The following is a 25,753-nucleotide window of genomic DNA, read 5'->3' as shown; positions in this document are numbered from 1 at the left end:
GTTACGGGCTTATGGCTATGATACCTATCTACTCTTTGAACAACTATCGTGAATAATTCCGCTCTCGAAAAATATTTTCTATTTCATCGTAAATCCATTACTGCAATACGACTGCTGGACATACGTATCTACTTAGAGTGGGGCGTACTTACAACTTTTTTGTATAATATTGAAATAACAAACGAACATGCAATACGTACACCTGATAGTAAGTGGCTACTGGGGCTCATGGACCCCATAATCGACGCCAGATAAGATTAGATTCCTACCTAGAGATGGGCAGAGGGTTTAAACCCAATGGGTGGATACGGGTTTAAACCGGGTATTTTGGGTGAAATAGGGTTTAAACCCAAATAAACACCCAAACAGCGGGTGTAAACTATTGTCATTCATATTTTTATTTTCTTCGTGTAATATCATTTTTAAAATAATATTGTAAACAATTCACTAAATATGCACTCTAAAAGCACATATTTCATTTAACTACGCTGTTATAGTCCATTCGGATGTGTTTGTTACATTTGGGTTGCAATTTTCGAAGACCCAATTATATTTTATAGATGTCAATGATTAGTGTAAAGGGCTTAGTGTACAGTTAAATCCTAATTTGTGGAGTCCCAACTGTTGTCCCTCGGCCGCCATCTTGAAAAAAGGGGCACAAAGCGTTTTTACGCTCTACCAGGCAAACTATTTGTCGCACAGAAATTTAGTAAGAACAATTATGGTTTCAAATTGATTTATCTATAATTTTAGTTCTATAACTTTTTGTCGTTAAACCAAAAATAACAAAGGTAATAACAATAATAGATTAAACTTTGGGAAGACTTTTTTTTAACTTTTTTGTACTTAATTTACAGAAAATGACATTGAAACATTTTGGTAGAGGAGTTTTTATAGTCCGGTCAATTTAGACATAAAAATAGTAATCAAATAACATAAAGCTAAATTTCCGTAGATACCTTGGGTTTACCATCACAAGTAAAGTTCCAAAAGTCCTCATCGATGTGTGTGTCGGCACTTATTCGGGGTCAAAAATCAAAATTTTCGAGTTTCTGGATTTTTCTCGAAAACGGTAAATTTGATCGAAAAGTACCTTGGACCAAAGTTGTAGCACTTAAATTTTTCTATAAAATAATGTTTGTATTTTTTTTTCTTAAAGCTATAATTATTAAGATATTAAGATACGTAAGAATTACATTTTACATTATATGCCCATATTCCCACACCACCTGTGCAATAGTATACGAGAGGTATACTTATTTGTTTTAGTTGTGCGCTATTTGTTTCGTCAAACAAATAATAATTAAAAAGGTAATAAAAATAGATGAACCCCTAAAAATGTAATATTTAAAAATTTAAAAACATTAGATATACAGTAAAAACCTATAGTATATCTATTAAATAAACATTTGAACTATTTTAAAAGCTTTGTGTAGATTTTTTTAACTCATTTTATAAACACCCAAATAAATACCCAGTGGGAGGAAATAAACGGGTATTTATTGGGTTTAAACCCTGCACAGGGTTTAAACCGGGTTCTTTGCCCATCTCTATTCCTACCAGAGGTAGGCCACAGATGCGTTACTACTACTCCTAAGGATTAAGTTGTACACAAAATTACCTTAATAAGTTAATAATACCCTATCAACAAGATTTTTAAATGGAGTTACTTTAATAAACATAACTCAAGTAATTTCGTTTCAAATTGAAGGTATAAAAAAATTTTACATGTTACACGAGACAAAAATGTAGAAAACATTTTGCAAATACCTCGTGGTATATCCATTTTGCAAGAGCTTAGCTACAGAATTTCGTAGATAGCGAGGGGAGTCGTACCCGGCTCGTGTCAAGTATTTTAGGAGGGGATGGGGGTACTATTTCTGTTGGGGGGTTGAGAGGTCCCGAGTGTAGGGGGAGGGTTCTGTTTCCGAAGCTTACTGCGCACCGTTTTGAGGTTTAACATACAATATGTATATGTATATAACCGTTTGAAATGGAATTCAGTGGAAAATACTTTAACGCCTTAATAATTAAGCTGACTCCACATTGAACACTATTGTAAGAAACATCGCAGCTTCCGCAGTAAAAAACAAATATATTTTTTTTGTTTTTTAGAAATATCATTTCTTATCATAAGAAATGATCAGGATTATCATAAGACTGAAACAAATGAAGGGCGTGATGTCAAAATAACATAAAGGTGTGTCTTGAGCGGGCTCGAATCCGGACCCATCTGCCCGTCGGACCGGTATGCTAACCTCTCCAACACACGTTTTCGTAGCAAACATATAACCGGAAATCCCGGTACGTACTACGAGAGTAGAAAGCGCCATTTTCCTTTTTCCTTTCCATTTAATATAGGCTTTGTAGAGACTAAAGGTTGATACAGACAATATCATACGTTCTTATAGCAACGTATGTGAATAAAAGCAGTGATAGCCTAGTGGTTAAGAAACGCGGCCTCTCGATCGAGGGGTCCGAGGTTCCAATCCCTGGCACGCACCTCTGATTTTCAGATTTATGTGCGTATTAGAAATTAATTATCGCTTGCTTAAACGGTGAAGGAAAACATCGTGAGGAAACCTGCCTACCTGAGATATATAAAAAAAAAAACAATTCAAAGGTATGTGAAGTCTACCAATACGCACTTGGCCAGCGCGGTGGACTATGACCTAATCCTTCTCATTCTGAGAGGAGACCCGTGCCCAGCAGTGGGACACAGTAATGGGTTGATGATGATGATGATGATGATTATCACAGCTCATAATAGCAAATGTATGGTTGCTATAATATAATAATATACAACAGTATATTAAAATGGTTTTATTGTCGCACCGTCTGTGACTACCTTAAAGATCTCAGTAATTTAAATTACAGAGACTTCTATAAAGACGTGAACGCTCCCGATGACTGACTAGACCGAGTCTCCTTGTGGGTATATGAAGTTATGAACCAATAGCTATAGAACGCAATGTAGCTATTCAGATTTGAATATTCTCTACCGAACTACCAACTTATCTCTTAAATTACTATCTGTGTTATTTATAATGATATTATTGGTCGTTAGTAACTTTTACAGCGTTTACGGTAACATGCATAAGTTATTTTTCACCTTTAATATTTAAATTTCTGGCGTAAACATAACAACACCGTATAAATACCCCGAGGCCAAGTTCAAAGGCACGACTAATAGGTACATGCCAGGTTCATCCCAATCAGGCTTAAGTTTACTATTTCACCTCTGCTTTTGGATACAAACTTAAAGCAATGAAGCAATACGATTTTTATTTCATCTACATTGTAGGGGAAATACTTTTCTAAAACCGTACCAAAATCCATAATATAAAACGTAAATTCCCCCCGTCTAACATGTGTGGCAGGGTCGGATTTCGAGCCCGGAGCTGCCCCACCCGACAACAAATTAAATCTCTAAAACCCCTCTACAATCTAGCCGCCCCTAAGCCCGAGGTGGTCCCCCCATGCGCCCCCCGTGGCAGGCCCATAGGGATCGCCCCCAAAGTAGGGATCGGCAAGGTCGCCAGGGTCGAGCCCACGCGGCCTACTGACGCACCCACGCAATGGCAGCCAGCGATCGATCCTAACCTAACAATAATCTCTATATATATAAAATTTTTGCTTATAATTCTCCAGAAAGGCGATTTCGATTAAGTGTGTTTTTATATTTGAACGCAAATTAGTCACCAGAATGATTTTGAGGGCTCCGTACGTCAAAACGAAAATAATGGAACCCTTATTAAATTTTGTTGAAGTTTGCATTCTTTTCTTACTACCATAAATCTGATGATTTAGTGGAGAACATAACTAAAACATCAAGCTCGAATAACCTGTATAATAATTTGACGAATATGTCAAGATAGCGATTTTTTTCATTCTCAAAGAGTTACTGAGAGCTTTTCTCTTATCGGAATCATCAGTCTTTCGAATGGGAGCTTCGTCTGAGGTCACTTAATATCCTCTCTGAATATCTAATGCGCTGGAGTTTTTTTTCTCTATTTTTAACTCTCTCGTACGGCTGTACGCAAACCGGCAGATTAACATACTTCCGGCATCAGAGATATATAGACTCTATATTCTATTAATAATCTGCCGGGCTCAACTATTACATTTCCATCTGACTCATTTTTTCTACCTTCTACATTCTTTGAGAAGTTTCTAGAAGCTCTTCTCAGCGCTGAATCGAAAAAATAGTATGCAAATTCATCACAACACAAGAAACCCACAAATATTTAAGACAACGTATGACTGAAACTTGTTTCCCCTCGTAATTTATACTACTTCTTTCCTATTGTTTCAGTTCCACAGAAACTCAACCTTAAAAAAATGACTAGCTACTTAGAGCACAAATAATACAAAAAATACCAACTCATATTTAAGGTTTCATAGTACGACAAGGAATTCTTATAAGATCCTCGGAGAAAGGAGCGGTTTGAAAAAACATGAATAAAGCTTTATTTTTAAGGTTTTTTACCTCAAAACCATGCTCCTAGTCACAAGTTAGGCACTTCTTAGTAACTTGGCCTTAATTAAAATTGCATCAAAATCGTACATGTTTTGACAAAATAGAGACAAAATTACTTTTATAATATAAAGGGCTATTAAATGCACATTATCAAGATTTTCATTTTTTAAATATTATATATTTTTTTATGATATCCACGGTAAAATGAAATGTCATTTTTCTTGACAGGGGTGCTTCCCCCTTTACACAAATGGGGACGATTTTCTGTTCGCAACCCCTGGGTGGTTTTAAAAACATATTAACCAGAAAAATGGAATAATAAAAAAAATACGCAAAATTATTATAATCCTTTAATATATAAAGCCAGAGGAGGCTTCAAATTTCAAAGAGTTCCACGATCTTAAATCGGGTCGACGACACAACGTTGCGAAAGTTAGTCAAACGTAAAGCAGATGGTTAAATTCGTGTGCTAAGTTTAAGGTCAAAGGTGTCGCGAGGAGGCGCCTTTGTATCCACAACAATGGTTCGGTTGCACGACCTTCGATGTCGCAAGATACTTCTATGGGTTTCGTAAGTAAGGGTGCTAACACACGTTCCTAATTGGGCGGTTATTTTAAATAATTAGAGAACATGTTTCAAAAAATTAGCAAATGAGTATTTAAGTCCACCTGTTGGTAAGTGGACACTGCCACCGACACTTGGACTTTGAGGTTATTTCATTTAACACTATTTTCTCATAATTTCACTCTGTCTTGTGGAAAAAAATACGTGATATTTACCGAGACTCCCTCTCTCCACCCCAAAGTAATATTAGATGAGATTTGGGTCGACTAAACGCGTCACGTAATCAAACGTAAAAACCAAATGTCTAAATTTATGAAGATTGAAGGTGTATACAAAATAATTCGTTTCCCATCTTGGGGCGTCCGCCATATGCGATTCAGAATGACGTCACTACGCTAATCGTGCATTGTCATCCAAACGAAACGCGTATGCAACACTGCAGCTCAATCGGTTGGTGTAAACTGGTTTAAAAAAGTCGCAAAATGTAATCCTTACATACTGACGAAATAACGCAAGCTAAATAAAATAATTTTATTTAACTTGCAAATAAGCAAGTTAAATAAAAGCTTGTAATACCAAGTTAAATGGAATGTTATACGTTAAACTTTGACGGCTGTACCGTCGGACAAACAAATGAGAATTTTATTAAGAGCATTGTATGTTTTAGTATCGCGCCGATAATTTAAGCTTATATGCTCAGACAAAATCAATTCTTCATTACACATAGCTTAAGCATTACTATCAACAACATAACATACGATCTAACGCATGTACCCGAGCGTTATCGGTCAACGGACGGCAACCAACGGATTCATTAGTTCAGAGTGAGCTCCGCCAGGGGGCGCTAGACCCTCGACGATCCCTCCCCTCGCCCAGCGCCACGCTATATGGGGGGTCGGTAACGCCAACCAGTGACTCGCTGTAATACGAAACTTTACCGCACCGTAATGGTACATTTTGAAATAGCTCTGTCCTAACCCTGCAGTCTTCTTTGTACATATAGGTAGATATAATCCGTATTTTGGTTTGGGCATTTTTAAACTACCTTAGGCAAAAAAGGATTGACGTTACCTTGTTTGAATCGAAAACGGTAACGTTACGTTACAAAAATCATATTTAATTAATGTTAACTTATAGATATTATACATAAAATACATATAGTTAATATATAGAGATATTCTATATGGTGTAAGATATTGTAAGGATATGTTAAACTCCCGCGGTCGATTGACTCCCGAAATCCCTTTCTTGAGCTCCCCCACTATTATCAAGAATAAACGATATTAGTAATTTGATCCTCGTAACAAAATCCTACAATTATTCTGAAAATAAAATATGTCAGTTGATTAACTGTTTTGTTGTGCCCGCGTTTGTAATAAATGGAACATTACATACACATAGCCGAAATTATATATATTGTTTAATTAAATATATTTTTTCCACAGAGAATTAATAGCAATAAGCACCACACAGCGCATTCAATAAAAACAGGAATAAACAGTCCAGTTACAATGTAAAATACTCAACAAAGATAAGCAGTTCACTAGGAACTCCTCTGCTTCACGAGGCACAACTGTGCGCATTTCAAGGAAGGGGTCTACAATACCAACTTAACCTACTTTACTCCCTGTGGAACCCCGCAACGACCCAAGGGCTTCCGATGGGTTAGATTTTAGAATCTTTACGCCGTGGATTCATAGGTATCCTTTGCACGTTCTACCGGTTTTATAGCGATGAGTGTTGTGAGGAATGTTTGACCTGATGTCTACATGACCTTTCCTCCATTGCATCGCGATCTCAACGATGACGCATGACATTAGGGAATGTACCTATACTACGTAATCCATTTTTACAATTTTTTAACCAGCGTCAGTGTTGTGAGTTTAAAAAAACGCCAAATTTGAATACAGCTAGAAAAGAGTGAGATTTTTCTAGAGATATGTGATGAAAACCTAACAACACTTCCCCGCCCCTGTGGTTAAGCGTGGTATTTTTAAAGACCCCCTCCCCCTGACGGGTCATGTACATGGGTACATTCCCTTAACAAGGGTTTGTGGCGTGTTTTAATAGCGCTCCGCTTAAGTCCTGCTTATTGTGACGATGACAATGTTTCTCTATCTTAAATATCAAAAGTGATTAAGGTTTTAATTTTGAGAATTGAAAACATATCTGTCCATCCATTTATCTATCCTTAGTAACTTACACCTTTATAGATAATGTTAGCAGGACATTTGTCAAACTTTTCTTCGGACGTATCCGAAACTTCGTGAACAGTTGACACTGGGTGAACGCGACCTCTCGTCACTAATAAATTAATGAACTGGTACAAAAAAGTAGGGGATACAAGTCCCAAGAGACCTCAGAACCAACACTTCGGATAGCGTGAATGTGTGTGTGATAAAAAATGTGACAACTACATAAATACTGAGATTAGTCGAAAACATCACCTTAACCAAAATATGAAAATTTGTACAAAGCACAAAAGAATAAAATTTATATTATCTTTTATCGAGCATATTTTTACTGGTTTCGAAAAATGAGTAGGCGATGGTCGGTTTTATGTATTTTTTGATTTTTAATTATTTATAATTTAATAATAATAAATAGTACATCACAATACAAAAATAATTAGACAAACTAAATAACCAAAGGGTAAAACGTAGTGGAACTGCTATGGTATATTAGATGAATTGAACACATCACATATACTATATATACGGTGCTACATTTACGAAGGTAGGTATGTTACCCAACAGACAGGTCGATATTTAGGTCAAGCGAAATGGAGGGGATCGCCCTAGGGGGTGGGGGGCGGTCTACCTGCGGTTGCCTTTCCACGAAGGCCGCTGGAAGCCATTGTGACGTTGGGTTTAAGCGCACTACTCGACAAAAAAACCGGACGCGTGGGAGTCGGCCCTATGTTAGCAGTGTTCCGTAAACGCTAGAGTAAGTTAGGGTTTCTCAAAGTACTCGTAGTTAAAAGGAATTAAAAGCGTCTAATATTTTTTTTTTAGGGAATAAACTAAAGGGATGATATACTTAGGGCTTTTCAAAATTTTAACTTTAATATGAATAATTGTATAAAATACCTAATAACACCAAATTGTAATAAATATTAATGATAAGTATATCAAAACCATAACCTTTATATATTATACTTTTTATAAGAAAAAAGCAGTGATCCTAAAAGTGTTCTCCTAATTTAGTACAAAACACAAACAAATCAAGTTTTTTCGTTAAAACTTCACAAATCAAACATTCTCGAGACCTTACAAGGGTAAATGAATCCGTGCCATAAATAACGGTTCACCCATTTGTACGAAGCGCCGACGGTCACCACCCCCTCTACATGTGCCCACTTTTTGTACCGTCCGTCCCTCCAACAAAAACTTTCTCTTTTTTATGTCAAACAAGCTTTCGCCCGATGTACCCTGTGAACAATTTTTAATTTTCCAGGGCAAAATGTACATACCTACCCTTTGTAGGCACATAGTAGGATATAGTATGGAAGTTTCATGGATGATTTAACTACTTATTACAAAGGACGAATAGCCTTTTTTTAAATAACTTGATAATTTATTGCATGTGCACAAAAGTATTTTTCTTCGAACTAACAAAACAATCGCTATTGTCACAAATGATTATCAAGCAATAAATTCAGTGAAACTTGTCAATAAGAGGATAGAATAATCTGAAGGGTTCTAGGGTACATTTCAGTGTAGTGAATATGCAATAATATGCATATTAATTTAGAAAATGGTATTTATTGGAAAAATAAGCAACGACTAGTCATTACTACATAGATAATCTAGGGGATTCTCTAGCTTGTCTATGTGTTATCTCCGAGTAGAGACGACACTGAATTTAGTAAAACTAAATTTATATGAATTCGCCAGCGACTTTACGTAGAACGCCTGAAACTGTCATATAAAAACAGAAATTAAATATAAATCTAACACAGTAACACTTGCCCTAACCTCACATGGGTACTATCGACCCTACGCCCTCCATTTACAGCGTGAGTATATACCACAAACCGGTCGTAACGAGGCTCCTGCCACTATGCCACCCTACTGCTACATATTTATATAGTCTTAGTAACGTATACACTTTAATATATAGGTAAATGCGTAAATAAACGAAGTACAAAAATTTACTCCCAATTAATTATACCTAACATACATACTCGTACTTCGCTGAATGAACACATGCGGTTAATTTTTTTAACTCACCGCGATATGTGGGAGCAGATAATTACGAGCTAATTGTCTCAACCAAGCGCCGTGTAACTCTGTACACTTAGGGGTGAAATTTCTAAAATTCCTTTCTTAACTTACGCTGTATAAAGAACTTATGTGCAAAATTTCAGAACTATTAGGTACAGTGACTTCGGCGGTGCGTTGATCTCTGACACAATCATCTGACACAGTCACCTTACTGTTTTATGTTATAGAAGATTAATCACTGGCGTTGGCCTACGAACACACATTATGCAGAAGTAGGAGTAACACACGCTGAATATTCTCTATAAGCGCGCTACATAATTAGTCCTTCAATTTTCATATAACCCCTTGCCTTACTTCCGATTTATAAATAAGGTAGTACCAAAAACCCGTGTTGCGTTAGGAGTCTACATTATTACCATGTGTGCGGGTGCGGTCGACCCTGCGCCCCCCATTCTCGGCGAGAGGATACGCCACAAACCGGTCGAACGCTCCTACAAGGCCACCCCGCTGTTACGTAACCGTACATTTTGCCAAAGCGACCACATGATAATATTTTGTTGCAATTTTACCATATGCATTCGAAAGGTTATGTTTTATTAATTCGGGCGTTTACATGTGATGTTCACTATTCATAGGTTTTTGTAACAGCTAGCGTTATATGGAGAGATATCATTCAAAGTAAAATTTATAAGTGATTTCTATTATATTTACAAATTACTAAAACACATAAAACACTTTTTATATTATTACATAGTGATGATTACAGAAAAGATTTTAAAGCAACTGCTCGGATAATTTATTCTGCATATTTTTAATAGAAATAGCTCAAAAATATGACAGAGGACCGAACCACTAGCATAGACAAAAAAAATTGCAGCACTTTTTTCAGCTGACTTTCGGGGACTTTTTTATTCTTGGCGACCTTTTTAGCAGCAGACATTTTAGGAGCACCTAATTATAAATTCAACTTCCGACCCGGGCGGTGCGAACCCACGCTATGCCTCTCAGGTTTGGACCCTCCCCCCCTTCCTCCTCAGCAAAGCTGTAGCTAAGCCCGTGTCAGCGAAATGTCGAGACAAGTAAGGCGCAAGAGTCTAGATGACCTGAATCTGTCTCGAAGTCTTGAATTTACGTCTTATTTTGATTTTTGCTTTCGATGACTTCGGAATGTCAATTGAGTATGTGATTACATACATGATCGTGCTCGGTCGAAAGGGACCATCCATTATTTCCAACCATCCAACGTCCTCTCTTGATGACGTGTCGTGACATTTGTCTCGATTTTCCTCCTCATCTCACGAAAGATTGTTAAAAATATACAATAGCATATTGTGTAGGATTTTTAATTAGGCTAAGTTTTCTCGTACACTGCTTTTTGCGGAAAATCAACGTGATGTTTGTAGAGATCCCCTAATCTTCTCCACGAGATTGGGTGAGTTTTGGCAAAACCCCCTACCTCCCCTAATGCCTTATGTAATAAATGGATGCCCCAAAGCTTCTCACCCAAGAGATTTCGAACGACAACTCAGCCGATAGTGTAAACTCTCTATACAATACATGTTATAGTAATGTCACCTAACATGGCGTGGTGGTCGACCCTGTGCCCCCCATCCCCGGCGACAGCACCGCATACCGAATGCTGATGCAAGGCCACCTCGCTCTTACCCAACTGTTGAGAAACCGAATGCGCTTATCCAAACAGCTATGTTACCATTTAAGTAGTTGTATACCAAATCATGTTTTGTGTGCGAAGGTACTTCATACTTTTGCGTATAGCACATTGACGAATATTTATAAGTATGATAAAGATTTGCCGAGTGTTTGTGTCCGTACAACTCGAAAAAGATCATCTTGTTATCTTGTGCAACAGGCTAGTAAAAATTGATCCTTTTCCATTGAAATACAAGTAAGATTGTATATCAGATTTTTATATCCTGCTCTCATCATCATTATCTCAACCAAAGAAAATAAGACCGTAAAGCTTTTAAGCATTTGAGCGCGAAACTCGGCCAAACAAACGAACAGCATTACAATATAGTCTATAGATATATAGATACTGTAAAGTGAATCCCTGAGCACGCCTGGCCGCTACCCAACATACCCGAGCCTAAGCTCCCCACTCGCCCTTTACGATACCCGGGGGTAAGGAGGGGTTGCGTCTATTTTTTGCTGAGATCCCACACTGTAGAACAGCGTTCCTCAAAGTGGGCGATAATGTCCCCTTGTGGGCGCTTGATGCCCGCAGGCACCGGCAAGTTGTTAAGGGGCGAAGGCTGATTTGCTATTTTTTTTTACTCATTTTAGTGACAGATCTTTGTTATAGGATAATAATATTCTTTTTTTTCGCAGATTTATTCCCAATAAGAGAAAAGATTGACAATCTTAGGAGGCGAGACGAAAAAAATTGATTCAAAAGTAGCGTTAGATGAAATGAGTTTGAGAACCACCGTTGGAGTAGCTTACGCCATCCTTTGCCCACATTTTAATATTTTATTGTAACATGTTAAACTTCTATATTTTAGAAGCACTATCCCTCTATCATCATAAAACCATAATTGTCTTACTAGACTTGGCCTTCATATTTCTTTTTTTTTATGAATTTTGGAACGAATATAATATGTACACCCGTGGAAATCTATATACCCAGAGCTCACATATCACATGAATCAAGTCTAGGGTGAAAGTTTGAAAGGTGGTAAAACCAGTATGGTTCGATCGGGAAGGTGCCACCGCTACATCTATTTCTAGCACGAAACCGTTCCTTCGATAGAGCGGTGTAGATGCCGGGTGATATAGTATAGTTCTTAGAAGTGGTGACGCAACTGTGATCAGCTTCAGGTAAAATGGGACGTCCATTACGTCAGGTGATTTTGGCAATTTTTTTAAACCCCTCTTCCCTTGGTGAGGTGTAAATAACTCTTGTTCTGTACGGAGTTCGTTACAAATGTCCTTGGATGGCAGCGACTACTTGGACATTAAATGGATTGTATGCTCATTGCTCGATCACTACTATAATGTTATAAAAAATGTCCAATCTTCGAATCCGGAACTCTGGCGCCACATGCACATCGCAAAAAGCGTTTTCGATTATCTAATGCTAAAATGGAAAGGGGTATCTCGCTGAAGGAACTACATTAAACAGCATCTCCCCCTTTTAATGCCCTACTTTTTACAACCCCTTCTGAGAAGGGTTTTATCAAAAACAAGAACGTTGAATAATAGCCCATAGTCATATTTTTTATTACGGACTATTCTTTGATTTTATATGAACAGGGGAATAATAAATAGGTATATTTTTTAAACCAGTCTTTCAAAAAGGTTCATTGAATCAATATTTGAGAAAATCGCAGACACGCAAGTCTACATATATACATATATAGCGGACGATTACAGAACCTCCCTTTTTGAAGTCCTAAAAAACAGGTTCATAATTTGACCTTATCCCTTTTTTTGTATCCCTCAAGCAATATCCTACACCAATTTTTATTATTTATGTATCGGAAAAAATCTCATCCCTAAGGATGGAAAAATAGGAGATGAAATTTCATAATGGGCCCTATAACGGGGTCTTCACAAAGGGTGTAACCTACCTGCCAGGCCTTGCTGCCTTATTATTATAATGTTTGTCAGTAAAATGCAAAAAAAAAAATCAATAGACTACACAATCTTTACAAAGTTATGTTAATAACAAATATAATGTTGCTTGTAGTTAGTTTTTACCATGCTTTTATAAGCTTCATGTGTATACATATCACAATCAATGCTTTTAAAAAGTGTATAACTTTTAAAACCGATTTAAACGAAAACTTTAATTCTATAAATAAATTGTGCGTGCTGTGTTTGCTTCAAAAGGTGTACACATACTTATTTTGAATTGGCTTAAGATACGTTGTTGTTATTGTTGTATGTGATGTAACCATTGGCAAACCGAATAAATAAATAAATTAAATACATAATTATCTGGGTATGTAACGGAATCTTTGAACGCAATGTTTACCTACTTTATTTGGTCCGAAGAAATTTAAATTATTATATAAGTTATATGTCAATAGGCGACAGTAACTTCAACTAACTTCCTTTCATCAGAGGGACTGCAAGTTAGTTCGACGTTCGTTCGCAACGCGCAAGTGTAGCTACACTTTCAACAATAAAAATTTACTCTGCACTATACTCTCACAAGTGTATAGTAATTTCTAGAAAAGTGATCTTATGTCGGCGGCTCCAATTAGCGAATCAAACTAACGTTTTCGAAAAATATTTTTTTCTTATTCATCCAAAAATCTTGACATTCAGTAAGTATCTACCTGCAGCCGAACGAAACAAAAATAATAGTAAAAATAAAAATACAATACAAAACACCACTCACCTCTCCCGCACTCTTCGCATATGCTCGTCTTGGACAGATGCGTGATGCTGTGCAACTGGAGGTGATGACGGCGCTTGTATGTCTTGTTGCAGACTGTACACGCGAACGGCCGCGCGGTGCTCTCCTTGCCTGAGTCCTGCGCTTCGCTTGTCTCGGGTTCCGTGGGCGCTTGGCTTGTCTCCGCCGGGGAATCCGCGGAGCCGTCGTCGATCTGAAAATAAATGGTTGATTGGGTGCGCGAAATAGAACATCGAGAGTATAATAAGATTAAAAAAAAAAAGCTGGCTGCTTAAATATATAGCCTGAGTTATTCCCACCATTGAGAGGAATCCAACACTTCATGTAATGTTATGTTATGTTAAAAATCGCTAAGCCGTTTGGACCATACTTTTATCCTTTTATTTATAGTAGACAAATTATTATAATGTATTTTTTTAATATTTGTATAATGCATGCAAAAAACAGCAAACGTTTAACATAATCAGTAATTTTTAATAGCATTCCACAGAAACCGGTTTCATTATTTTTTATACGCAGAAAATATCAGTTATTGTGTATTATTTTTATAATAACCGTTTGTAAAATCCTGACTGCACCTTGACCCACTAAATCAGTATCGACCACAAAGGTCGACGTTACTTACGATGTACACTGCAAACATATTCCTTTATCATCAATTTGGTTTATATGATGCACCGATTTATATATTTTACAATTAATTTGTTAAATATCAAAGAAATTATGTCAAGTATTAAAAAAATATTGTAGGGAATTCAATTTTAAAGACGTTTTCTTTTTATTTTTCTGTGCGAATAGTTTGCTGTAAAAAAGATTTGCTCCCCTTTTCCAATATGGCGGCCGCGAAATAAAGATTGCAAGCCTACAGACATAGGGCTCGTACCCAAAACTGCGATGCGACGCGATGCGAATTCGCAACGCAGAAAATTGCGACACGAATTGCTGCGATGCGATATCGTGCGGCATAGCATCTCCCAGGGTGACCATTCTTTCGACAACCGTCAACCGTACGGAACGTATTTTGAAAATTAGGTCGTGACATGGATCGTAAAAAGAAGTGTGCACTTTTGTTATTGCTTAAGAGATACAGGAAAGAGTAACAAAGAAAATTTTGGGTTCATCCATTTATGTAATTCATATATAATTTATATATAATTTATTTTATATTTAGTTTCCCAAAGAACAGGGCGCTCCTCAATCAGTAATATAAAAAAGTCAACGACGTACTTTGTCATTTTTTACATTAAAGTATACGTCTTCCCACACAACAAATACAGGTCTGTACGTCTTCCCCACACGCTTTCCCAGAACGAACTAAAAATGGCGTCAACAAGTGTGACGAAACATCGCAGGAATGTGCGATGCGAATTCATTCGCAAGTTCTTGCGATGCGTCGAGGGAGCTCGCAGATTTTTACGCTGCGACGTCGCATCGCAGTTTTGTGTACGAGCACTTAACATTACTAGAATTAGCTTAACACTAAGCCACCCCTTGACATCCAAAGAGAAAAAATGCGTCCTCTAACTTCCTCCCTAAGCCAAAAAAAATGTGACATTTGAAGGGCTTATATTTGGAATATCACGAACACCGATAACTTCGCAAAAAACAAAGTCCAAAACCAAAATCCTTGACTCGCGAATTCCTCTCTCTGACCCGCCCTCTATTAGGGAAAGCTCGCCGGGTCTTGCATAGAGCATACGAGATTTGTAGCTGGCCATAATCCGCTATTAACCAAAAAAATATAGATTGTGTCATAATTGCTAGAACCAGAGTGGTCTAACTGCATTTTAATGATTTTTGATCCATCTGTATTTTCGTAATTTAAAAATGTTGTATAGTGCGCGAAAAACTGCTCGTCCGCTGTGAATATAGAAATTGATCGAAATGAATCGCGTCACCATAGTAAATTGTATGACTATACATCCTCGCAACAACTTCAGAGCGGACAATACACTTTTACTTGTAGTTAGGCTACTCTGGTTCCAACAGCCTCATTTGTATCATTGCCATCGCTAACCCATTACTGTCACACTGCCCAGGTCTCCCCTCAGAGTGGGAAGATTTTAGGCCATAGAAAAAACACGCACACGCTTGAAATGTATTTTAAAACACTTAGACGTGTATGTTTCTTTAGGACGTTATTAGCAGTTCACACTTATTAGTGGTACACTTACTTCCATTTTCATATCTTCGTCGCTGATCACTTCCTCGGGTATGATCGGCTTCTCGTCGTACTCTATGAGCTCCTGTTTGAAATCTACGATCTCTGAGTCTTCACCGCCTATGTTCTTTATAAAGATCTTGTTGTGGGTTTGCAGATGCTTCTGTAGATGGTCCTTGCGGTAGAACGCTGTAGAACATTAAGCAATGGTTAGCGAATATTAAGCTGGTTGACTATTGGCCACCATCGCCTGAGCGATAGATTCGTACACTACATCTTGTCTTTTAACCTACCGAGTCGCTATAGCTGCTGCTGTTCGGGCGTCAAAGTTGTTGCTGTTGTTGTGCAACCGACTAGCGACACTTGTTTGATTTTAATCAAAAAACTTAAGTCTTAAGTTGCATTAACAATCACTTAATTGCTAATTCTATCAGTTGCTTAAGCAATAATAGTCAATGGGCCATACTTAGTCTTTTATATATAGCCAATCAGCCGAGCAGTGAACGACCACGCTGCCTACCAGATGTTAAGTGGTCACGATGAATGAGTGAATCCTACCTACGGTCGAACACACGCGTTACTGATTCCGAGGACTACAATACCCATATCATATGCTATACCTTTGTTAAGGAGGGTTCCCGAAACAGTAGTGTCACCCGGGAATAAGATGAGACGGCGAAAAATTCGTCCCTTTCGAATATATTTATCTCACCTATACTTAGGGAAGGGTCCGGAATAAAGTATCTGAAATTTGCAGGCGAAAACAAAAAAAATCCTCCTGTTTAAACGTTTATCTCGACTATGCTGAGGGGGGATTACGGACCTCCTAATCCATATCCACCCATATCCACATGAGAATAGCTCATATTATTATGTAACGAATATGTGTGGGTTGCCACAACCTTTCAAATCAAAAGTAATTTGTTATAGGTACAGAAATAGGTTTTGGCGTTTAAGCTTTGAAATTCTATATTGGTTACTAGGAAAGCTACCAAAGGTAGGGAACTAGTGGGATTTACATAATAAAACGCGCTTACAATGACGTAATATTTTCATCTTAGGAAGGGAGCCTACGATGCTAAATGTGTCGTCCATCGGATTAAGTAGATGGTAAAAAAAAAGGTTATATGTTTATTTTCCACCGATGGGGGGGAGTGTATACAGCGCGTCAGAAATTGATAGTGTTTATATTTCACATACCTCTGATGCCGGAAATGGTTAATGCCGGTTTGCATGGGGGGAACAGCCGTACGAGAGGGTCAAAAGTGGGGACAAAAAAAATTACTCGACCGCGTCAGATATTCAGAGGGGATATTTAGTGAACAAACGAAGCGAAGCTGGAAAGAATGACGATTCGAATATGAAGGAATTTCATGGGAAATTCATGAAAATGCAAAATAATCGTCACTTTTTCCTTTAGTTTGTCATTGGACCTTGGATTTCCTTTACTTCCCAGAATTTGATCCGTATAAGCAACACTATCCGAAGGTGAAATAATACAGGGTGTGTTTTTTTACAAAATGAATTCGTTCGATTCCCGGCTAGTGAAAAAGACTTTTTAAAAAAACTTCTCGTGCAGTTTAAGTAATAATCAAAATCAGCCTCGTAACTCCTTTCAGCATTTTTTGCTAATCCTTATAGTTTCGGATTTGGCCCTGAAGGCCCATTTAAAAAAAAAACACCCTGTATTTATCATGTAGGTACTGTACAATTATTAGTCATTAAAAATAAAAATAAGGTACCTAGAGTAATAATAGAGGGTTAATAATGCCTGAGCATTACTCTACCATGCCATTAATACTACCTAAGCAACGTGATTCCATAGAACTGTATGTTCAGGGTAAAACGCCCCTGGCGAATTACGTAACGCTAGCCCACTAAGGGGGGGTTGGTCTCCCTCCCCACTGGTGAAACCGTCGCCGGACCGCTCCACACCCACTTATCCGCTTATGAATATGTTGTTCACAGGCGAATTGTGTGTGTGATACCAACTTGCCTATACGTAGATGGTGGTAAAATTCACCCTAGTTAAAATTTGGTAGTATCATCACCGTCATTCCTACCCGATAGAAGCAATGTTGCTTTTCAATTTAATTCTTAAAGTTAAAACTATCCGTAACCATGAATGAACGATTGTTCCGTTATCTATAACCTACCTATATGTAATGCCTCTGCTGGGCACCATAAGACGAATTTCGTTTTACGAAAAGAACTTGATCGATCTATTTTTATGCTGATGCCGACCTGCAGCACTTTCAACACCACTACTTGTAAGGCGTTAATAGAGGTGTGACGGTTGTACCTCGAAACCAAAAAAAGTTAAATTTTCATATTTCCCAGATTACTTATATTATTAAGTAACGTACACAGTCATACAATAATATTACTCTCGTATATATAGTACGAAATAAAAATAAATCGATAGCACTGCTCAACACGCTAACTATATGTATAGGTAGGTACATATGCAGATGTAGGTATATACCCCCTTCTGGCTCAAATGCCACCCTCATCCACTGAACCATGTTCTAACTAAATCCCCCAAATACAATTCCTACTATAACCAGGTATCAAGTATTCAGAGAGACATATGAAAAATATAAATTGAACAAAATACGATGTCACCCTTCCCTTAGACCTTTATAAAATCTACGACATGTGTATAAACCGAATTTAGGGGTGGTTTTTCTAACAAGCGCCCGTTAGGAGGGGATCCTCTCCGGGGAGTGGAGGGTTATATTTTCGGCAAAAAATCGTGGGCAGCGAAGGGCATCGTAAGTTTTGTGAGACGCCGAAAGGGACTGAGAGTAAAAATTATATTTTTCGAATGAGTTTCGCGATTTTGTTTCGTTGGTCGGACATTAAAGAATGTATCGAACAATTCGTAATTTTCTCTATTATTATGGAACTTTATTAAGTTTTCTTACATCGGGTCTAAGATGAGAGGAGATGGTGGAGTCGCGCTCAACTATTTATTTATTTTTATGCACAATTTCTTAATACCTTAATTAGATAAATAAAAAATACATATACAGCAATTTAAATAGAATTCTGAAAGAGTGAAAGGTGGTAGAACCAGTATGGTTCAACCGGGGAGGTACCACGGCCACACCTATTTCTAGCGTTAACCGATTCATACGTTTCGTGGCAGGGTGTGTAAGTTGGTTAATTTACATATAAGCCGATCATCTTAGTCCTTGGGTAGAATCGCCGTTCGGTATGCCATATAGACTCGTAACCATGAAACAAAATCAAGAACTAACTCCATAGTATATGGAGATGATTACTAATGGCCATGGGCGGCAGTGACCACTAACCATCAAATTCAATTCTTATTTTACCACTTAACACACGCAAAAACAAAAAATAACTACATGGCTATTTATTTTTCTAATTATCTTGTCTTATTATGATTCTTCTTTTACCAATCCAAAAAAGGGATCTCTGAAGAATTTCTAATGTTAAAATTAAAAAAATAATAAAAGTGTAATTTGAATATCAAAAGATCAGTAACCCTTTGAAAGGGTTAACTCATAAATGCTAATTTCCATGTTTCCTAAAATCACCACAAATTTACTGCAGGAATTTTATATGTCTGACTTACATTTATTGCATACAGCACAGTTAATGTTCTTGTCCCCGCTGTGAATGGATCGGTGTATATTCAGGTGTTCCTTTCGTTTGAAGGCTTTGCCGCAGTCAGGGCAGAGGTGAGGCCTCACTTCCATGTGGCCTTGTGTATGTCTTTCAAGGTGTTCCCGTCGTTTAAGTCTATGTAACAAAGAAAAAAAATATTGGTAAGAAATAGGCCAAGTGTGAGTCAAACTTGTCAGTGTTCCATTTTTCTGTTTTGTGTATGGAACCCTAAAAAAGTAGTATGGATATTAAAAAACTGTTTTAAGAAAGTTTTTAAAAACGATGTTTTTACAACATCATTATGGTTTCATATTCCTCCCGAAAGACCTTTTCATTTGATATACATATTATGGGTTTGCATATATAACAATATTTGGCCTGCCATCTTGACGTATCCTCCATATTGGATTTAGAATGACATCACTAACCTAATCATGTATTGTCATCAAAATCAAATGTGTGTGTGCAATATTTCAGGTCAATAGGTCGGAGGGTCACTTATCTAAAATTCTGTTGCAATATTTGACTCTAACTTACATCTAACAAGGCATGTTAAAAAAAGTTCCAACAAATAAATACCACGAAATGCAATAGTGAAATAAATAGGAATAAGTACAGTTTTGAGTCAGAATTAATTTTAATTTAATAGTTTACTTATTTGCTTACACATGTTAATAACTTATGGATATTTACAAAACACAATAGTTATAATACAGCATTGTTACAATTTTAGTTTATAGGAATTTTTTTTATAATATAGGAGTAGCAGACGAGCATGCAGCCCACCTGATGATAAGTGGCTACTGCCACCCATCTGTAATCAACCCCAGATGGAATTAGATATTCCTACCTAAGGTCGGCCACAGATGCGCCGCTACCCCTGAGGACTAAGCTGGAACGCCTCGGAAAAGTATGTCTCCCTTAAATTAAAATTCAAGGATAGCATTTTTTAAGAAATTACATATTGATGGTCCACTTTGCAGAGCAGTCATTATACCGTTCTAATTCAGTTTGTTCTGGGTTCGGTCCCCAGCCAGACGAATATGTAAACAACAAAATTTCACATTAGACATTTGATCAGGTCTAAATATTTTTCTATACATTTATATGTGTGTCTATTGCACACATTACTCAGAAAACTCTGAGACTATGAGAATCAGTTCTTTTAATTTGTTTTATATTAATGGGGATGGGATTTTTACAATGTATAAAGGAGGTAACCTTTACCATTTAAAGGTCTACATTTAAGGAATTATTCAGTTTACATTTCTTCTTAGTAGGTGTTCTTAGGGATATTTATGGGTTAATGTTGAATTCCAACTACTCACCCTACACCACATATTCCACACAGGAATCTGAATTCATTATAATGTAAATATAGGTGATGCTCCAAAAACTCCTTGTCATGGTGTTTCAACGGGCACTCCTTGCATCCGTACAGAATCTTGCCGTCCGAGTCTTTGGTTATGGAGGTCAGGGCATATCTTCCCATCAGGTTTTTTTTCACAATTGCCTCATCTAAAAATGATTTGCCAGTGTAATTCTATTAATTAAGTTAGTTATGATATCATTATTAATTTATTCTATGAATATTGGAATGGAAATTATGTATATATTTGCTTACTATTACTTCTATAGTTAGTGGATAGATAGTTCCCAATTTATAATAGGTACAAAATACAAAAATACATTAAAAAATAAAATTAAATGGTAATTAATGGTAATATAAATAATTGCATGCAGATATTTATATAAATTAAAATTCAAAAATCAACGTATTTTAGTAACTAGTAAGTACCGTCATTAGCTGTCTCCATTTTTAGTATATCTTCAAGAAGTAGTCACCACAAGTGCACTAAATCAACTCCGAACTGCGTAGTGCTGTACAAGTTTCTCACACTCCCGCGAACCGTTACACAATAAAAAAATAGAAACTCGAAATAGTGATCCCTCCCCTACTAACCGTTCGTCCAAAGCCCGGACTCCCCTACGAATAGGGGTGACTACCCTTTGTCTGCCCTAACTTCCCCTACAGAGGGGAGGGGACCCCACTTCGGCCGGTTAGGAGGGTGGGCTACACTTTACCCCGACATTGATTCAAAATTCTTTACCTGAACCGATCTCTGTGAAGATTAATACGTAATAGTAATAATGTTCAACACTATTTCACCTAAGTTTTGCGGTCACTGCACTAAATTATCATTTTTTCGCGGGTAAAACTTTTCGCCAATTACATCGCACTTATCGGTCATAATCACACATTCTTTAAAAGGAATATTGATAAAAGTTTCTAAACATTCAATGAATGCTATGACAAACTGCTTAAAGTTTCTTACAGCTGTTATTAGGTATTATTTTTCAACAAAACATGACCCCTAAACTTTCACAAAAATAATTATCAAAACGCATCAACACATAACAGAGATCAATTTTCAAATGAACTAAAATTGAACGAGAGAATGAAATGAAGTTAATGGAATGGATGAGTAAGATTGAATGAATGGTCAATTGTCAGTGTCACAGTTGTCAGAGGTTTTCGCTTTTAAAACATGGTTTTACGGCTTAGAAATTTATTTTTTCAGCCAATTGTTATTCAACATAGGTATCTATGGAAATGACAAATATTTACATAAAAAATTGAATTATGGCTTTTGATAACATTGAAGCATAGCAATGTTATTAAATAATAATATTATGTATTTTAAATGAACTATTGATTAAAAGAAGTTAAAAATAAACATATGTTGTCAATGTCAATCACGTTTTAAAAATCAAATGTCACTAATGTCATTGTCAGTCATTCAACTTTATTATTGACTTATTGATTGAGGAATTGAGGTTATTATTTAGTGGTTTATTGCCATGCCGATAGGTTAATATTTTTTAATATAATTATATACATCTACGTTAAAGTTGTCCGCAATCCTCAATTTGAGCTCATCCTATACACTGAAACAACAATGGATTACGACACTAAGCTGGAAGATCTGGCTTTGAGCCTATTTAACATAGATGCTGTGAAGTTCGGAGACTTCACCACCAAGAGTGGAATAAAGACTCCGGTTTACTTCGATTTGAGGGTCATTGTTAGCTATCCGGAGGTTATGGTAAGTCTTTTATATGACTCACATAGACGTTACTATTCATTAAAAAAAAAAAACAAAATAAATAAATACATTGCACATGTAATAGTATTACTTTTAATATTTTTGTCATTGTTGTCTTGTTTAATGTATGTGTATCTATACTTACATGAAAAATACATTTTCTGTGATGGGTGTTAATCATAGAACATTTATTTTCACCAAAAAATGTTTATAACTTTCCAGGAGCTGATATCAGACTTACTTTATGAATTTGCAGTGAAAGACAATAAAAGCAACCACTTATGTGGTGTTCCATATACAGCATTGCCCATTGCTACTCTCCTAAGTGTGAAAGCCAAGAAATCAATGCTTATGAGGAGGAAGGAGGCAAAATCGTATGGAACCAAGAAGATGGTAGAAGGACATTATAACTCGGGAGACACTTGTCTCATTATAGAAGATGTTGTGACCTCCGGATCAAGTGTGTTGGAAACTGTAAATGATTTGCGTAAAGAGGGACTGAATGCCGATGAAGCAATAATCATTTTAGACCGAGAACAAGGTGGCAGGAAGAACTTGGAGTCTAACAGTGTAAAAATGAAATCACTGTTCACTATGACAAAATTAATTTCTATCTTGGTAGCCCACAATAAAATAACGCCTCAAGTGGGCATGGATGTGGCTAATTATCTCCAATCACCAGTGACAAGTATGTATTATGTTTTTGAAGGTGGTAGAACCCTTTGTGGTTCGACTCCGGCGGCACCACTGCCACACTTATTTCTACCAAATAACAGCAGTGTTAGGCACTGCTGTGTTCCGGTTTGAAGAGTGTGGTAAGGGAGACAGACTTTTCCGAGGTGTTCCAGCTTAGTACTCAGGGGTAGCGGCGCATCTGTGGCCGACCTCAGGAATATCTAATCCTATCTAGGGTTGATTACAGATGTCCATGGGCGGCAGTAGCCTCTTAACATCAGGTGGACTGTATGCTCGTCTGTTACTCCTATATTATAAAAAAAAAAGTAAAAATCTCATTGCTGACACACTCCTGAGCATGCGTCGCATCTCGGACTGTGAAGGGTTTAGGCCATAGTCCAATACTCCAAGTACAATATGCAAAGCCATCTTTTTGACTTTTTTAAACTCAAGTTTGTAGGTTTCTTAACAATTTTTTCCTTCACCAGTATGTGGTAACTAATTGTGAATGTGCATATAACTTTTAAAAATAAAATCATCATACATTGGACCTAGATTGAGACGCCTGATTTCAATACCTAGGCTGTCCCTGCCATGCCATTCTTGCTTTTTCATTCAATGCGTTAATATTTTCAATTTTGGGGTATTCAACTCAAGTGATTTATTTATCTTTGGATATTTTCCTAAAATTTTTGGGGGATTAATGGCATTTTGTTCCCAATGCAGTGTACGCAAATGGCTTTTAATCAAAAGCTAAGGAATATTTTGTTAATTATAAGTCAGTTACTAAGCAACTAAGCAAAGTTGATATCTATTAACACGCAAGTTACCATCATATTTGTACTATCAATATGTAAATAAATACATATTTGAAGTGCATGTTGCTATTTGAACTTTGATAAAAACTACATTTTTTTCTAAATTTAAGGGGTTAATATTAAAAACTTTTGAACTTTACTTAACAGCTACTTAAAAATTGCATAGTATTTCGTATAATTTATGTGTTACATTGTTTTCAGTTCCAGTCATAGACAGAATTCTTTTGCCATATGAAAAGAGAGCTGAAATGACAACAAACTTAGCTGCAAAGCAGTTATTTAATATAATGGCAACAAAGAAGACTAACCTCTGTCTTTCTGTGGACTTGACTTCAGCTACAGACATTCTTAATTTAGTGGAGAAGGTTGGAGAACATATCTGTATGGTGAAGACACATATAGACATTATAGAGGACTTCAGTGACAATTTCATTACAAACCTGAAGAGTTTGGCACAGAAGTTTAACTTTCTTATATTAGAGGATAGAAAGTTTGCTGATATAGGCAATACAGTGTCTCTGCAATATTCAAAAGGGTTATATAAGGTGGGGCAGTGGGCTGACTGTGTCACAGTCCATTCTTTGCCTGGTGAGGGTATATTAAAGGCATTGAATGCTTCCATGAATGAAATTAATCAAGGTGTGTTCCTCTTGGCTGAGATGAGTTGTGAGGTAATTATCACTTGTTTTTATTGCTCTCAATCCGTGTTGTTATACTTAGGTAGGTAATGAATAAACAATTAATTAATTGAAAAAGAACATACATAATTCCTTCAGAATTGTCTATTTTTTTCAATTTCATATTACCTCTATTTTCATTATTTGCCAAAGAATGTTTTGTTAATAAGCTGATTATTTTTCAGGGTAATCTTATAACACCAGATTATACAGAAGCTACAGTGAAAATGGCTGCAAAGTATCCCAACCTTATCACTGGGTTTGTGTGTCAGAAGAAGGAAACCTTCAAAGACCCTGGGTTGATACAGTTTACACCTGGAGTTCAGCTGGAAAGTTCCAAGGATAACCTTGGCCAAGTGTACAATACTCCTGAGAAGGTGATATTGGAAAATGGTGCTGATATTGTAGTTGTAGGGCGAGGTATTGTTGCTGCCAAAAGCCCGGAATCCCAGGCCGTTATCTATAAGGATACTCTTTGGAAGTGTTATGCAAAACGGGTTTCTGGCAAAATTGAATAATTTGTTGACAAAATAATATAATATATGCAGACTTACTTGGTCATTCCTGTAAACTTGTTGAGTACAAGTTAATTTATATTTGAATGTTTGAAATATGGTTGTGTAATGATGGGACCAATATTGTGCTTTGTATTTTTTATACTTGATATATAAATGTTGTTAGATAATAAGTTAACTTTGCTGTAGTTCAAAGATTTACCAGTTATTTACATTATTCGTTTAATATTTTTTATTTTATAATTTTAAAAGTCGATTAACTTTATTCTTTAAAATCGATAGGCTTGACGGGTTAAGACTTATCAGAGACTACAAACTAAAGTTAAATAATGATGACCATATATGTTTAAAAAAAAAGAACTACACTGACTGAAATGCAGTTTCTACGCTAAAAAGCGAATATTTTTTATAGTATCTTGTTATTAAATAAGCATAATTTTGATTGAAAATAAAACTATATGTACTAAAAACGTGGATTTCATTTTTGTGCCCTTATCAGGACCAATTTAT

General features: G+C 36.6%; 2 protein-coding genes across 4 annotated transcripts in view; one reads left to right on the top strand and one right to left on the bottom strand.

The window, feature by feature from the left end:
- Positions 1 to 21,882, bottom strand: part of LOC140744476 (uncharacterized) — a 30,173-nt gene extending 8,291 nt beyond the window's left edge. Inside the window, exons 1-5 of one of the 3 annotated variants that reach the window (XM_073076085.1) lie at positions 21,250 to 21,882; positions 20,780 to 20,969; positions 19,420 to 19,586; positions 15,829 to 16,004; positions 13,637 to 13,847 (exon numbers count right to left, since the gene is read on the bottom strand). In XM_073076085.1, coding sequence (XP_072932186.1) covers positions 13,637 to 13,847; positions 15,829 to 16,004; positions 19,420 to 19,586; positions 20,780 to 20,969; positions 21,250 to 21,268 — 763 coding nt within the window. In that variant the 5' untranslated portion in view covers positions 21,269 to 21,882. The remainder of the gene's footprint in view (positions 1 to 13,636; positions 13,848 to 15,828; positions 16,005 to 19,419; positions 19,587 to 20,779; positions 20,970 to 21,249) is intronic. The other 2 variants (XM_073076086.1, XM_073076087.1) reach the window with 2 other exon arrangements.
- A 379-nt stretch (positions 21,883 to 22,261) lies between these two features.
- On the top strand, positions 22,262 to 25,713 carry r-l (rudimentary-like). Its single transcript, XM_073076077.1, has 4 exons — positions 22,262 to 22,558; positions 22,781 to 23,246; positions 24,253 to 24,722; positions 24,914 to 25,713. Exons 1-4 carry the CDS (start codon positions 22,412 to 22,414, stop codon positions 25,244 to 25,246), a joined length of 1,416 nt encoding a protein of 471 aa, XP_072932178.1. The 5' UTR covers positions 22,262 to 22,411; the 3' UTR covers positions 25,247 to 25,713.
- Positions 25,714 to 25,753: the final 40 nt, after the last annotated feature.

Source organism: Epargyreus clarus, unplaced genomic scaffold (assembly GCF_041222505.1).
Source record: "Epargyreus clarus isolate Ecla_fem2 unplaced genomic scaffold, WU_Ecla_fem_2.2 ptg000008l, whole genome shotgun sequence".
In the NCBI taxonomy this organism is placed as follows: Eukaryota; Metazoa; Arthropoda; class Insecta; order Lepidoptera; family Hesperiidae; genus Epargyreus; species Epargyreus clarus.
The sequence above is the reverse complement of the archived record's forward strand: the minus strand, read 5'-3'. Positions and strand labels throughout refer to the sequence as shown.